At 44.1% G+C, this 14,044-nt stretch overlaps 1 protein-coding gene across 1 annotated transcript in view; it reads left to right on the top strand.

Annotated features, from left to right (window-relative positions):
• The window catches only part of LOC144667574 (scavenger receptor cysteine-rich domain-containing protein DMBT1-like), a 192,173-nt gene extending 185,427 nt beyond the window's left edge, over positions 1–6,746 (top strand). The window contains exons 16-17 of the mRNA XM_078541169.1: positions 2,316–2,630; positions 6,433–6,746. Coding sequence (XP_078397295.1) covers positions 2,316–2,630; positions 6,433–6,746 — 629 coding nt within the window. The remainder of the gene's footprint in view (positions 1–2,315; positions 2,631–6,432) is intronic.
• The last annotated feature ends 7,298 nt before the right edge of the window (positions 6,747–14,044 follow it).

Below are 14,044 nucleotides of genomic sequence, written 5' to 3'. Positions count from 1 at the left end.
TACCCGGCTTGTATTCAGTTAAATATAGAAAATGAAATACCTGAGATGTTCTAAGGATTTGATAAGGTAACACAGAGAAACTATTTCATCTGGAAGCAGAACGCAGAACAAGGGGCCATAAACCTAAAACTAGTGTCAGGCCATTCAGAGGAGATGTCAGGAAATACTTCACACAAAGGTGAATGGAAATCTGGAATTCTCTCTCTGAAAGTTGTTGATGCTGGGAATAAATTGGAAATTGGTGCAAGGTCAAAGGAAGTGGAAATGATAAAGGACAAAAAAAAGATATGCCTAGAGGAGATATGAATGGCAGAATCACGAACAATTGCCATCCAAAAACAAAAGCAAGAGAAAAACGAGAATAAAACTGACCCTGCAAAAGATACCGGAAACAAAATGGGGGCAGAGGTTCTGATCAGAATTTGTTGAACCCAGTGTTGAGTCTGAAAGGTTGTAAAATGGCTAATCACAAGGGGAGCTGCTGTTCCTCGAGCTCACATTGAGCTTCATTGGAACACTGCAGGAGACCAAGGTCAGAGAGGTCATCATCAGACCAAGGTGGAGAATTAAAATAAAAATAAAAATACCTGAAAAAAACTCAGCAGGTCTGGCAGCATCTGTGGAGAGGAACACAGTTAACGTTTCGAGTCCGTATGACTCTTCAACAGAACTAAGTAAAAATAGAAAAATTAAAATGTTTGGTGACTGGAAATTCAGGGTCATAGTTGCAGGCTGAAGGGAGGTGTTCTGAAATGTGGTCACCCAATCTGTGTTTCGTTTTACCAATGTAGAACAAACCACATTGTTAGCACCGAGTATTTTATACCAATTGAAAGATGTAAATGTAAATCACCCTTTCATCTTGAAGGAGTGTTTGGGGTCTTGGACAGTAAGGAGAGATGAGGTAATAGGGCAGGTATTACCTCTCCTGCGCTTGCATGGAAAGGTGCTATACAAAGAAGAAGGTGCAGGGGTGACTGAGGAGTAGATCATGGAATGATGGATGGGATGTCCTCTTTGGAATGCTGAAAATGGAGTTTGATGGTGGCAAAAAAGGGAAAGGATGATCCATTGAATAAGGAGGCTGGTGTTATCGAAGGTGAGGACAAGGGGAACCCTGCCATGGTGCTGCAAAGGTAGAGAAGTGCAGGAAATGCTACAGGAAAATTCAAGGGCCCTGTCAACTGTAGTTATGGGTAATCCTTAATGAAGAACAAAGGAATCAGAAGTGCTGGTATGGAACGTTGCATCATCAAATCCCATGGGACAGAGGTGGAGAAACTGAGAGGATGGAATGGTATTCTTGCAGTAAGCAGGTGTAAGGAAGTATAGTCAAGGTGGCCGTAATATTCAGTAGGCTAATACTCAATATTGGTTGATAGCCTATCTCCAGAAATGTAAACAGGAAAGTCGGGTAAGGAAAGAGTCAGAGCTGGACCATGTGAATGTGAAAGGATGAATATTAGAAACAAATTTCAGTTCAGGGAGAGAGCAGGAAACAGCCTTGATTCAGTCATCAATGTGTCAGAAAAAGAGATGAAGGAGGGGGTGTATGTAGGACTGGAACAAAAAATGTTCCATATATCCCACAAAAAGACAGGCACAGCTAGGTCCCATGTGGGTACCCAGAGCAATACTATTTACGTGAAACAAGTGAGTTGAGTTGAAGGAAAAGCTGTTCAAGGTGCGAACAAGTTAAGCCAAGCTGAAGAAGGTGATAGTAAATGGAAACTGCTTGGGCCTCCATCCAAGGAAGAAATGGAGAGCCCTCAGACTGTTCTGTTGGGGAAATCAAAATGCAGAGAGATTGGATGTCCATGGTGAACAGAAGACAGGTAGGGTCAGGAAATTGTTCTTTTTCCATTGTCACCCAATTCACTTGCTTAAACCTTATTACTCTTCTAACTTTACCTGGTTCTGAGGAAAGGTCATCAACTTGCAACATTAACTCTGTTTCTCTCTACGCGTATGTTGCCTGACCTGTTGTGTACTTCCTGCATTTTCTGCTTTTATTTCAGATTTCCAGCATCCACATAATTTTGCTTTTGACACATTTTGGTTGTGTAAAGGTATTAAGGGTGATGGAAACAAGGCAGGTGGATGGAATTATGATACAGTTGAGTTATGATCTAATTGAATGACTACAGACATGAGGGTCTGCCTGGCCTCTTCCTGTTCTTAAGCTCTTATACGTTCTCTATAGTTATCCTCATTGCTATGAGACTGACACCTAGGCTACAATGTCCAGCTAATGACTCCATTGAAAGTTCAGATAATCCCAGACCAGTTTAACCGTGTACCCATCTCTATTCCAGGCCCAGTACCCATACGACTGGTGAACGGTACTAACATGTGTTCCGGGAGAGTTGAGGTCTATCGTAACTACAGCTGGGGAACTGTCTGCGCCAATGGCGGGGATGTAAACACATCTAGTGTGGTCTGCAGAGTATTGAACTGTGGGACAGCCCTGTCAGTAACACAAAATACCCCCTATGGAGAGGGGACTGGGAACATCTGGTTGAAAGATGCGAGGTGTGACGGGAGAGAGCTTTCCCTCGATCAGTGCTCTGCCAAACCACAGGTGGAGGATACATGCACACACCAGGAGGATATTGGAGTGACCTGTTCAGGTGAGTGGAGTGACTTGCTCAGCTAAGAGTTTTTAACATGCTTCTTATGTGTGTTCGCTCACAACTTTGCTATTGTGATTGAAATTCATTATCTCAGTTACTGGTCCAAGTATCTGAGTTACTTGTTCAATAACCCTTATTTTCCTCAGAGTGGATGCAGTACAGATTCAGCAGAACGATACTAGGGACAGAAAGTGTTCAGTTACAAATACAGTTACAGAGACGAGGCTTGGAATCCATTGAATACAGAACATTATTGAGCAGGGTTGGCCAAACCGTGGCTCGCGAGTTGCATGCAGCACTTCAGCCCATAGCATATGGCTCTCCTCTTGTACTGCATAACCGGCTAATCGCGCTTTGGAGGGAGGTAGGATCAGAGCGGAGAGCAGTTTTAATACTTTGATTAAAAATCCCAGCTATTCCATTTACAACACGATACAGATAGATTGGGATAGAAAGAAAGAGGCATGCTGATAAATAGCAGGTAGCATAACTTTTCACTTTTTTAAAATGCAAAACAAGTGAGCTGTATTGTGAAAGAAAACAAAACCTTTATTTGAAGAAAGTAGATATGAGGGGAGGACAGAAACAGATTTGGGATGACCATGAGCAGACATCTGGCCTCTGTCACCTGCCCTCAGGGTGAGCAGGTAAGAGTAAAGTGGAATGGATGGAAGGTTAAAAGTGAAGTGACTGACAACAGCGCAAGGGGAGATATCCTCAAAGCACTCGAAAGGGCTTTAAATTAATACCCTTAGTCTGTGTAAAGGCCACTTGGTGGCCACTTGAATTCAGTTTACTGAGGGACAGGGAATATTTCTCTCTGTCTCTCTATCTCCCTTCAGCTTGCTCTCAGTCTCTGTCTAAGATGACAAATACAGTAATTTGATATAATTAAATGTCTGGCAGAAATATTTGACAGTACCTTTATGAAGATCGCACACAGGATAGAAAGAAAGAGAGAGAGAGAGATGCAAATGAGGTAGGAACGGAGAGAATGAGAAAAAACAAGGGAGAGATAGGGACTGAGAGACAGGATGCAGATAGAGAAAGTGATAAAGAAACATAGTGAGACAGATTGCACAAAGGTGAAGGTAACTGGTGTCTTGATCTTTTAAGCCTCTGGTTTATGACTGAATTTTTTTCGCGATTGAAATGTGAAGAGAATGCCTGTGTAACTGGGAACGTGTATCCTGGGCTTACTGTGCCATTCTATTTAAGACAGACTGGAAGAGAACGAGAGTGAGGGAGAGAAGGGTAACTGTGCTAGAAGTGGAAGGTTCACTGTTAATATTTAATGTTCAAACAGCACCAATCCTGGACTGGGTGGGATGGGGGGGTGGGTGGTGGGGTGCAGTGAATGGGAGAAGGACAGAGGGGAATCATCAGTGTTCAAGACAGTCTGTGGAATCTTGAAAAGGGGTGGGGTCTGGGGGATTCTCGAAGGTAAAAATGTTGAGAGCCGTAGCTCAGAGAGCTCAATGTAATTTCAGAGATTTCAATCTCTCGATCTCTTCCTGCACTATATCTCTGCACCTCACTCCATGTTCCTAAGCTGTCTCTTCACATCGTCTGGACGGTCGATTCACAAGCATCCGGTTTGCACGCTTGCACCACGTCAAAGTCTAGCTCAGCATCTGTTGTCAGGTGGGGAGCATTTAGACAGGGAGGGGGTATTTTGAAAGGGGTTCATTCACAGGGAGGAGGTCTTTAGACAGGGTCTGTTCACAGGGAGGGGGAATTAGGCATTGAGGGCGGAGTTAGATGGGGAGCAATTTGCATGCGGCGGCAGGTGAAAAGGGGCTTTTACAGACAAGGGAGAGGGATTAGAAGGGGCTTGTTCACAAGGGGTGAATGTTTGATAATTAAAGGGTTAAGGGGGAGAGTTTGGAGGCTGGAGGGGGGAGAGTTTGGAGGCTGAAGGATGAGAGTGAGGAGAGAGTTGAGACTAGAGGGGGAGAGTTTAGATCCTGATACTGGAGACAGAGTGGGGCAGGGGGTTATCAGAGTTTAGACCCTGAGACTTGGGGGAGGGAGAGTGTTTAGACCCTGAGGCTGGGGTGGAGGGTAGAAAGAGTTTAGACCCTGAGATTGGGGAGGTGGAGGAGAGTGTTTAGACCCTGAGACTGGGGTGGAGGGGAGGAAGAGTTTAGACCCTGAGACTGGGGAGGGGGGAGAGTTTAGACCCTGAGACCTGGGACTGAATGAAAAACTGAATAAATTCAGATATTATTTAAGTAATGAATTTCCTCGTATTTTTCAATGTGGATTGCTGGGCACATTTGTTAGCTTTGAGTATTCTGCTATATAGTTCTGGGGGGTGGGTGGCTGGAAAGTCAACGTGGATGGACGATCCAGCGGCGAGTGGGTGGCGGGGGGCTGCGGATGAGTCCAGCGGACTAGCCTTATAATCAAATGCTGATATATTACAATGAGGTTCCCGACATCCGATGGCGAGAAATGCGCCCTGCCATCGATCAGCTGAGTGGATGATGCAAACTGGTTTCACAACATTGTGAAACCGATTTTTGGCCTTCTCGCCATATTGTCCACTCATGCCACTGAACACGCCTGTCACCAGCGGGACGATTCCACCCTATGACCATTTTTGGTGTCTGAATGCTTAAGAGATGCTGCTAAGCTACTAATCACAAATGCTTGACCAAAAGTTTGGGGCAGCTGATGACATTGATGTCAGTTGCAGTACACGTAATGTTAAATGATAGCTAAATGGTTGGTTTTGAGTGTAATTGATGTCAAATGATAGCTCAGTGATTGCTTTATAGTGCAATTGATGTTAAATGATGGCTAAATGATTGCTTTTGAGCACAACTGATTTCAAATGAGTGCAAATGAATGCTGTTGAATGCAAATGATGTCAAACTCTTCAGGTTGGTTTTTATCTGCAATGCATCACTCAGTCACGACAAACTTGAAGCGTTACTATGAAACAAATTTTTTTTTTCATTCATGGGATGTGGGTGGCACTGATTAGGCCAACATTTATTGCCCATCTGTAATTGCCCTGTTCAGAGGGCATTTAAGGGTCAATCACATTGTTGTGGGTCTTGAGTGACATGTCGGCCAGACCAGATAAGAGCAGCAGATCTTCGCTATAAGACATTAGTGAACCAGATGGGTTTTTACGACAATTGGCAATGGCTTCGTGGTCACCATCAGACTTTTAATTCCAGATTTTTACTGAATTCAAATTTCACCATCTGCTGTGGTGGGATTCGAACCCCGGTCCCCAGAGAATTACCCTGGGTCTTCTGGAGTACTAGCCCAGTGACAATACCATGGAATCTTGCTCATGCTAAACATCCATACTCTGATGGAGCATTTGTTAAGAAGAATATTGCTGAAGCTGTTGCAGTTTTAGATCCAGGGAACACAAAACCTCAATGAATAATAACACAAATTCCAATTTCATGCCACATTATAGACAGGCATATCTCCCAGATCAATGCTGATGTTCCAAGCAAGATATAAAATGATCTGAAAACTTCCTAGCATTCAGTTTAGTTCTTGGTGGATCCACAGATATACAAGACAACCCACAACTGGTGATAATTGTTCATTATGTTTCCTCGGATGTAATTGTGAAACAAGTAATGTTGGACTTAGTGACGTTAAAAGAAACAACTCATGGTGTTGACATAAAAGACACACTTGACGGAGCATTGACAAATGTCGATGTACCACTGGATAAGCTTATCACTTGCAATGGATTGAACATCTGCAATGGTGGGGAAACATGAGGAGTTAATCATGTTCTTGAAAAGTGATCCCAAATTTCCAGAGTTCTTCCCTATTCAATGCATCGTTCATCATGACCATCTAGCAGCCAGATACTTCAAGTACGAAAATGTTATGAAAATCATCCTTGAAATTGTTAATTTCATCCGCTCAAATGGGAAAACTCACCGAGAGTTCAGAAATTTTAATGAAGAGCTGGATCTCGAAGATAAGCCTGATGATGCCTCTTTCTACTACATTGTGAGGTGGCTGTCAACCAGCAATGTCTTAAATAGGTTTGTGGAACTGTTGGAGCCTATCATTGCTTTTCTTGAAGAAAAGAAAAGATCCTACCCACAGCTGGAAGATACCGAATAGATGCAGGATCTGATGTTTCTCCCTGATATTATACAGCATCTACAAACTCTCAACTTGGCACTCCAGGGGAAGGAGATTATTTCTGACCTTACTCAGATAGTTTTCAGCTTCCAGAATGAAGTGAGGCTTTTGCAAAGAGACACACTGTCAAGAAACTTCAACCACTTTCCTCAGTTCAAAAGCTGGATAAACACATTCCCTGGTATTGAAGTAAAAGGTCACAAACTCGAAGAATACGGGGATAATTTACAAGGACTGCTTGATAATTTTTGATCCGGGTTTAATGACTTGCCGAAGTTGAGATCCTTTCTTGTAAACCCATTCATGGTTGATGTGGTCAATGATGGTTGTCCGATTCTCGAACCTCTGGTTACAGAAACATCTGCTGTAGAAATGGAGCTGATGGACTTCCAGGAGAACCAGGGTCTAAAGACGCATAAATTGCAATCTACAATTGAGTTCTGGAGGCAAGTGCCAGAAACAAAATATCCTCAAATCAAGGAAATTAGTGTGCGACTCACTTCAATTTTTGGTACAACATATTGCTGTGAATTTCTGTACTCTGTAATGTAGTTTGCTAAGTTGAAACATTGTGCAGTCCTTACAAATCAACAACTGATGGAGCTCCTTTGTACAGCCTTGACAACATATGAGCTGGATTTTCAAAGGCTTATGGCCAGGATGGAGACCTACAAGGCCTCTACTAGCTGTAACTAGCCTGTGTAAGGTTTGTACATACCTTGTGTCTCTTGAAGATCGGAAGGTCATCATATGCAGCTCTTAAGTTCAGTAAGTTTGGCCATCTCTGTTATAGAGCGATCTCATTGGAGTGTTTGAGATGTTTAAAGAGTTTGAAAAGGTAGATAGAGAAGGCTGAATTTTCTCTCCGGCAGCATGAAACGGAAGCCGGCACTGAGTCCAAATTCCAAATCCTGCATCGGGAGGAAACGGTCGCTCATTGGGATTTTCATGGACTTGCCCATTTAATTGGCGTGGAGGGTGGCGGGCGACCTCTCGAAGCTGGAGGGCCATCCAGAGACCTTCCAGCTTCAGAGGTGCAGCAAGACGATGGATGCTAAGTAATAGGGAAGACACTTCAACATGAGGGCACCTCTCACCAACTTTATGTAACCTTTAAATAAAAGATAAATCTTGCAGTTGGACCGCCACTGTGGGGAGGGAAGAGCCTCCACTGTGCGGCTAGGGGGCCACCTCCCAGCACCTAAACAGTTCACTGCCAGTATGGGGAACTGGAAGCCAACTGGAAAATTCGTGTCAGCCTCCTTTAATTGGGATTAACAAGATTTTTAAGGAGACTAATCAGCTGCGTGCTATATGAGTGTGAACAGAGAAGCCAGTCCTGCGCCCACCTCCTCTAAAAGGGTCAGTGTCAGGAACGTCATCGGGAAAGCGGCATGCTGGCTGGCACAAGCATTTTCAGTCACCATCCATCTGTGTTCCTGCCCCGACCTGAAAATGCAGCCCAGTGAAATTATTGCCTCTGGTGAGAAGAATCTAGGACAAATGGATATAATCTTAAAAAAATTAGAGCCTGGTTGTTGAGGGCTAAAGACAGGACACACTTCCTCAACCATGGGATAATAGAAATCTGGAACTCTCTCCCCTAAAAAGCTGTTGATGCTGGGGATCAGTTGGCAATTTCAGAACTGAGAGTGATAGATTTTTGATGGTTAAGGGTATTCACGCTTACAAAACCAAGGTGGATAGATGGAGATAAGAAACAGGTCAGCCGTGATCTAATTGAATGGCAATACAGACTTGAGGGTCTGACTGTCCTTCTTCTGTTCCTATGTTCTTAAATGTTCTCTGTGCTAACCTGCATTGGATGGAGACTGAATCCTGAGTGACAATGTCCAGCTGAAGGCTGTTGTAAAAATCTGTGTAGTCCCAGACCAATTTAACCATGTTCTCATCTCTATTCAGGTCCGGTGCCCATACGACTGATAAACGGTACCAACATTTGCTCCGGGAGAGTTGAGCTCTTTCAGAACTCCGTCTGGGGAACCGTCTGTGACAATGGCTGGGATATAAAAGCAGCGAACGTGGTCTGCAGAGTGTTGAACTGTGGGACAGCCCTGTCAGCAGAAAGAGACGCCTCCTATGGAGAAGGGACTGGGGTCATCTGGTCGTATAATGTGAGCTGTAACGGGACAGAGCCTACCCTCGATCAGTGCTCTGCCAACCCATGGTTGGGGAGTAACTGCACACACAGCCAGGATGCTGGAGTTACCTGTTCAGGTCAGTGCATTTAATCTGTTCCTTGTGTGTGTTGGATCACAAGCCTCCCTAGTGGGATTAAATCTCTCCTTTTTTAACTCAGATTACCAGCCAAAACCTCTGGATTACTTGCCCAGGCGTCTGGATTATGAGTCCAGGATTCTGGATTACTAGACTAACCTCTGGATTCCTAAACCCAGGGGTCTGGATTCCTATTGGGGCACCTGGATTTCTAACCCAGTGGTCTGGATTACTAGCCCAGGGTTCTGGACTCCTATCCCAGGGCTCTCAATTACTCACCCAGGGATCTGTATTCCTAACCCAGGGTTTTGGATTCCTATAGCAGAGCTCTGAAGTACTCACCCAGGGATCTGTATTCCTAACCCAGGGTTCTGGATTCCTATAGCAGAGCTCTGAATTACTCACCCAGGGATCTGTAATACTAAACCATGGTTCTGGATTACTATCCCAGGGTGGTGGATTATTACACCAGTGTTCTGGATTACTATCCCAGATTTCTGGGGTACTAGCCGAGGGTTCTGGATTATGAGCCCAAGGCTCTGGATTACTAGCCTCAGTCTCTGGATTACTCACCCAGGCATGTGGGTTAATAGTGCAGGGTTCTAGATTCCTGTCCAGGGGTTCTGGTTTATTATCCCAGGGCTTTGTATTAGTAGCCCAGGGCTCTGTATGACTAGCTCATGGATCTGGATCACAAAGCCAGAGATCTGGATTACTGAACCGGTGTTCTGGATTCCTATCCCAAGGTTTTGGTTTACCATCCCAAAGGTTCTGGAGTACTCACCCAGGGGTCTGGTTTACCAGCCCAGGGATCTTGATTACAGACAGAGAGTTCTGGATTCCCACCACAGGGTTCTGGATTACTATTCCAGGGTTCTGGACACAATCCGACAACTCTGGAGTACTCACCCAGGGCCCTGGATTACTAGGCCAGGACTCTGGATTGCGAAACTAGGGCTCTGAACTACTCACCAAAGTGTCTGGCTTACTTGCCCAGGGTTCTGAATTACTCTCCCCGCATTCTGGATACCTGTACCAAGTATCAGGATAACTCAGACAGAGATCAGGTTTGCATAACTAGTGTTCTGGATTCCTATCCCATGGTCCTGGTGTACTCGTCCATGGTTTCTGGAGTACTATCCTAATGTTCTGGAGTACTCACACAGGGCTCTGGATTAATAGCCAAGGAAGAAATGGAGAGCCCTCAGACCATTCTGTTGGAGAAATTAAAATGCAGAGATTAGATGTCCATGGTGACGAGAAGACGGGAAGGGTCAGGAATTTGATCTTTTTCGATACTCGCCTGATTCACTTCCTTAAAGCCTATTACATATCTCACTTTACGTGGTTCTGATGAAAGGTCTTCGACTTGTGACGTTAACTCTGTTTCTTCTACACAGATGTTGTCCACCTGCTGAGTTTTTTTTCCTGCCTTTTCTCTTTTTATTTCAGATATCCAGCATCCACAGTATTATGCTTTGGATACATCTTTGTTGTGTAAGGATTATAAGGGTGATGGAACCAAGGCAGGTAGATGGAGTTAAGATACAGTTCAGTCATGATCTAATTGAATGGAAGTACAAATATGAGGGCTGACTAGCCTCCCCCTGTTCCAAAGTATTTATTTGTTGTCTGCAGCAACTCATATTGGTAGGAGACTGACACCTGGGCTACAATGTCCGCTGATGATTCCATTGAAAGTTCTGGTAATCCCAGACTAGTTTAACCATGTACCCATCTCTGTTCCAGGTCCAATGCCCATACGGCTGGTGAATGGTACCAACATGTGTTCCGGAAGAGTTGAGGTCTATCGTAAATCCAGCTGGGGAACTGTCTGCAGCAAAGGCTGGAATGTAAGCGCAGCGAGCGTGGTCTGCAGAGTGTTGAACTGTGGAACAGCCCTGTCAGGAACACAAAATACCTCGTATGGAGAGGGGACTGGGGACATCTGGTTGAAAGATGTGAGGTGTGACGGGAGAGAGCTTTCCTTAGATCAGTGCTCTGCCAACCCACAGGTGGGGGATACATGCAGACATATGGAGGACATTGGAGTGACCTGTTCAGGTGAGTGAAGTGACTTGCCTGAAGAAGATTTTTTAACATGCTCCTCATGTGTGTTCGTTTGCAAGATAGCTGGTGTGGTTGCAACTCATTTTTTGGGCTTCTCGCTCAGGCATCTGGGTTACATGTCCAATAACCTTTATTGGCCTTGGAGGGAGTGCAACACAGATTCAGCAGAATGATGCTAGGGATAAAAAGTGTTCAATTACATGTACACTTTACAGAGACGAGGTTCAGAATGCATTGAATACAGAACGTCATAAAGTGAACTCGTTGAAGTGTCTGGGATGTTTAAAGGATTTGAGAACCACAGAACCATAGAAAGGGTGTGGTGTGGTGCAGAAAGAGGCCATTCGCCATTCAGCCCATCATGTCTGCACCAGCCAAAAATGAGAAAAAAGAAACTAGCCGCTCATTTTAATCCCACTTTCCAGAACCTAGTCCGTAGCCTTGCAGGTTACAATGCTTCAGATGCAGATCCAAGTACCTTTTAAATGAGTTGAGCATTTCAGCCTCGACTACCAACTTAGGCAGTGAATTCCTAGTGTCATGCCATTCATTGAAAACTTCCTTGTCAAATTATTCCTTCCAAAGTGTATCACCTCACACTTTTCAGGGTTAAATTCCATCTGCCACTTATCTGCCCAATTGACCATCCCAAGTACCTTGTAAATGTTGAGCATTTAAGCCTCAACTCCCAACTTAGGCAGTGATTTCCAGATGCCCACCACCCTCTGGGTGAACAAGTTTTTCCTCACGTCCCCTCTAATCCTTCTACCAGTCACCTTAAATCTATGCCCTCTGGTAATTGACCCCTCAGCTAGGGGAAACAAGTCTTTCCTGTCTACCCTATCTAGGCCCCTCATAATTTTGTACATCTCAATTAGGTCACCCCTTAGCCTGCTCTGTCCAAAGGAAAACAACCCTAGCCTATCCAATCTCTCCTCACAGCTGCAATTTCCAAGCCCTGGCAACATTCTTGTAAATCTCCTCTGCACTCTCTCCAGAGCAATTACGCCCTTCCTCCATTATGGTGACCAGAACTGTGCACAAAATTCCAGTTGTGGCTGAACCAGCGTTTTATACATTTCCAGCATTACATCCCAGACTTTTGTGTTCAATACCTCGCCCAATAAAGGAAAGCATTCCAATGCTTTCATGACCACCTTGTCCACCTGTCCTGCCATCTTGTGGGCACTGTGGACTTCCCGTTTGTTGAGTATTCCCTTGACCGTCCCCCCCCGACAAATGCATTACCTCACACTTTTCTGGATTAATTCTATTTGCTACTTCTCCACCCACTCAGCCAAACCATTGATATTGTTCTGGAGTAGACCGCTATCCTCTTCACTATCAACTATACAGCCAATTTTTGTGTCATCTGCAAATTTCCAAGTCATGCCTCCCACATTTAAGCCCAAGGCATTAATATACACAACAAACAGCAATGGCCCCCAACATTGAACCCTGTGGAACACCACTGGAAACCGTTTTCCATTTACAAAAACATCCATCGACTGTTGCTCTTTGTTTCCTGGCACTCAGCCAATTTTGGATCCAACCTGCCACCTTCCCCTGTATCCCATGAGATCTCACTTTCCTGACCAGTCTGCCATGTGGCATTTTGTCAAATGCCCTACTGAAATCCATGTGGACAACATCTACTGCTCTACCCTCATCAATCCTCCTTGTTACTTCCTCAATAAATTCTATTAATTTAATAAGACATGATCTTCCCCTAACAAAAACAAGTTGACTATCCCTGATCAATCTGTGGCTTTCTTAGTGACAGTTTATCTTGTCTGTCAGAATTGTTTCCAATAAGTTGCCCATCAGTGAAGTCAGACTGACCGGCCTATAATTTCCTGTCCTATCCCTTGCGCCCTTTTGAAATAATGGTACAACGTTCACAGACCTCCAATCCTCTGGGACCTCACCTGTATCTAATGAAGATTGGAAAATGATCCTCAGAGCATCCGCTCTTTCCACCCTGGCTTCCTTCAACAACCTGGGATACAATCCATCTGGCCCTGGTGATTTATCCACCTTCAGGAATGCCAGCCCTCCAGTACTTAATTTTTCAATATGTTTATTGCATTTAATATTTCACCAGCCTCCTGTTTTAACTAGAATGTCTGCATCATCCTTTTCCTTAGTGAAGACAGAGACAAAGTGCTCATTGAGAACCTTGCCCACATCTTCTGCATCAACCCACAAGTTGCCATATGCACCTCTGATAGACCCTACCTTTTCCTTATTCTCCTGCTCTTAATGTATTGGTAAAACATCTTAGGATTTTCTTTGATTTTACCTGCCAATAGTTTATCGTATCCTCTCTTTGCTTTCCTAATTTCCATTTTTACTTCACGCCTGTACTGTCTATACCCAATTTGTTACTGTCGTAAGCTTTCTTTTTCTGCTTTATCTTGGCCTGTATGCTTCTGGATAACTAGGAGACTCTAGGTTTGGTAGTACCACCCTTTTTCTTTGTGGCTGTAGAATCTAGCCTTTGAATGCCTCCTACTGATTTGACACAGTTTTTCCTTCTAATAGCTGTATCCAGTTCACTCTCGCCAGCTCACCTCCCATCTTTGTAAAACTTGTCTTTCCCTAATTTAGAACTGTTCACCTGTTCAATTTTTGTCCTTTCCCATAATGATGCTAAATCTGACTATATTATGGTCACTATCTCCAAAATGGTCCCCCAGTGCTACTTCATTCACTTGCCCAGCTTCAATTCCTAAGACTATATCCAGAATTGCACCCTCTCTTATTGGGCTTGTTACGTGCTGGCTAAAAAATGTTCTCGTGAATGCAGTTCAAGAACTTTGCATCCCCTGTGCCCTTCACACTGTTCATATCCTAATTGATATTAGGGTAGTTGAAGTCCCCAACAATCACTGCCCTATTGTTTTTTCACTCAGAAACCTATCTACATATTTGCTCTTCTAACTCCCTTCCACTATTTGGGGGTCTGT

This window comes from Cetorhinus maximus, chromosome 1, assembly GCF_964194155.1.
Source record: "Cetorhinus maximus chromosome 1, sCetMax3.hap1.1, whole genome shotgun sequence".
Lineage (NCBI taxonomy): Eukaryota > Metazoa > Chordata > Chondrichthyes > Lamniformes > Cetorhinidae > Cetorhinus > Cetorhinus maximus.
Note: the sequence above shows the minus strand (reverse complement) of the source record. Positions and strands in the feature narration are given on the sequence as shown.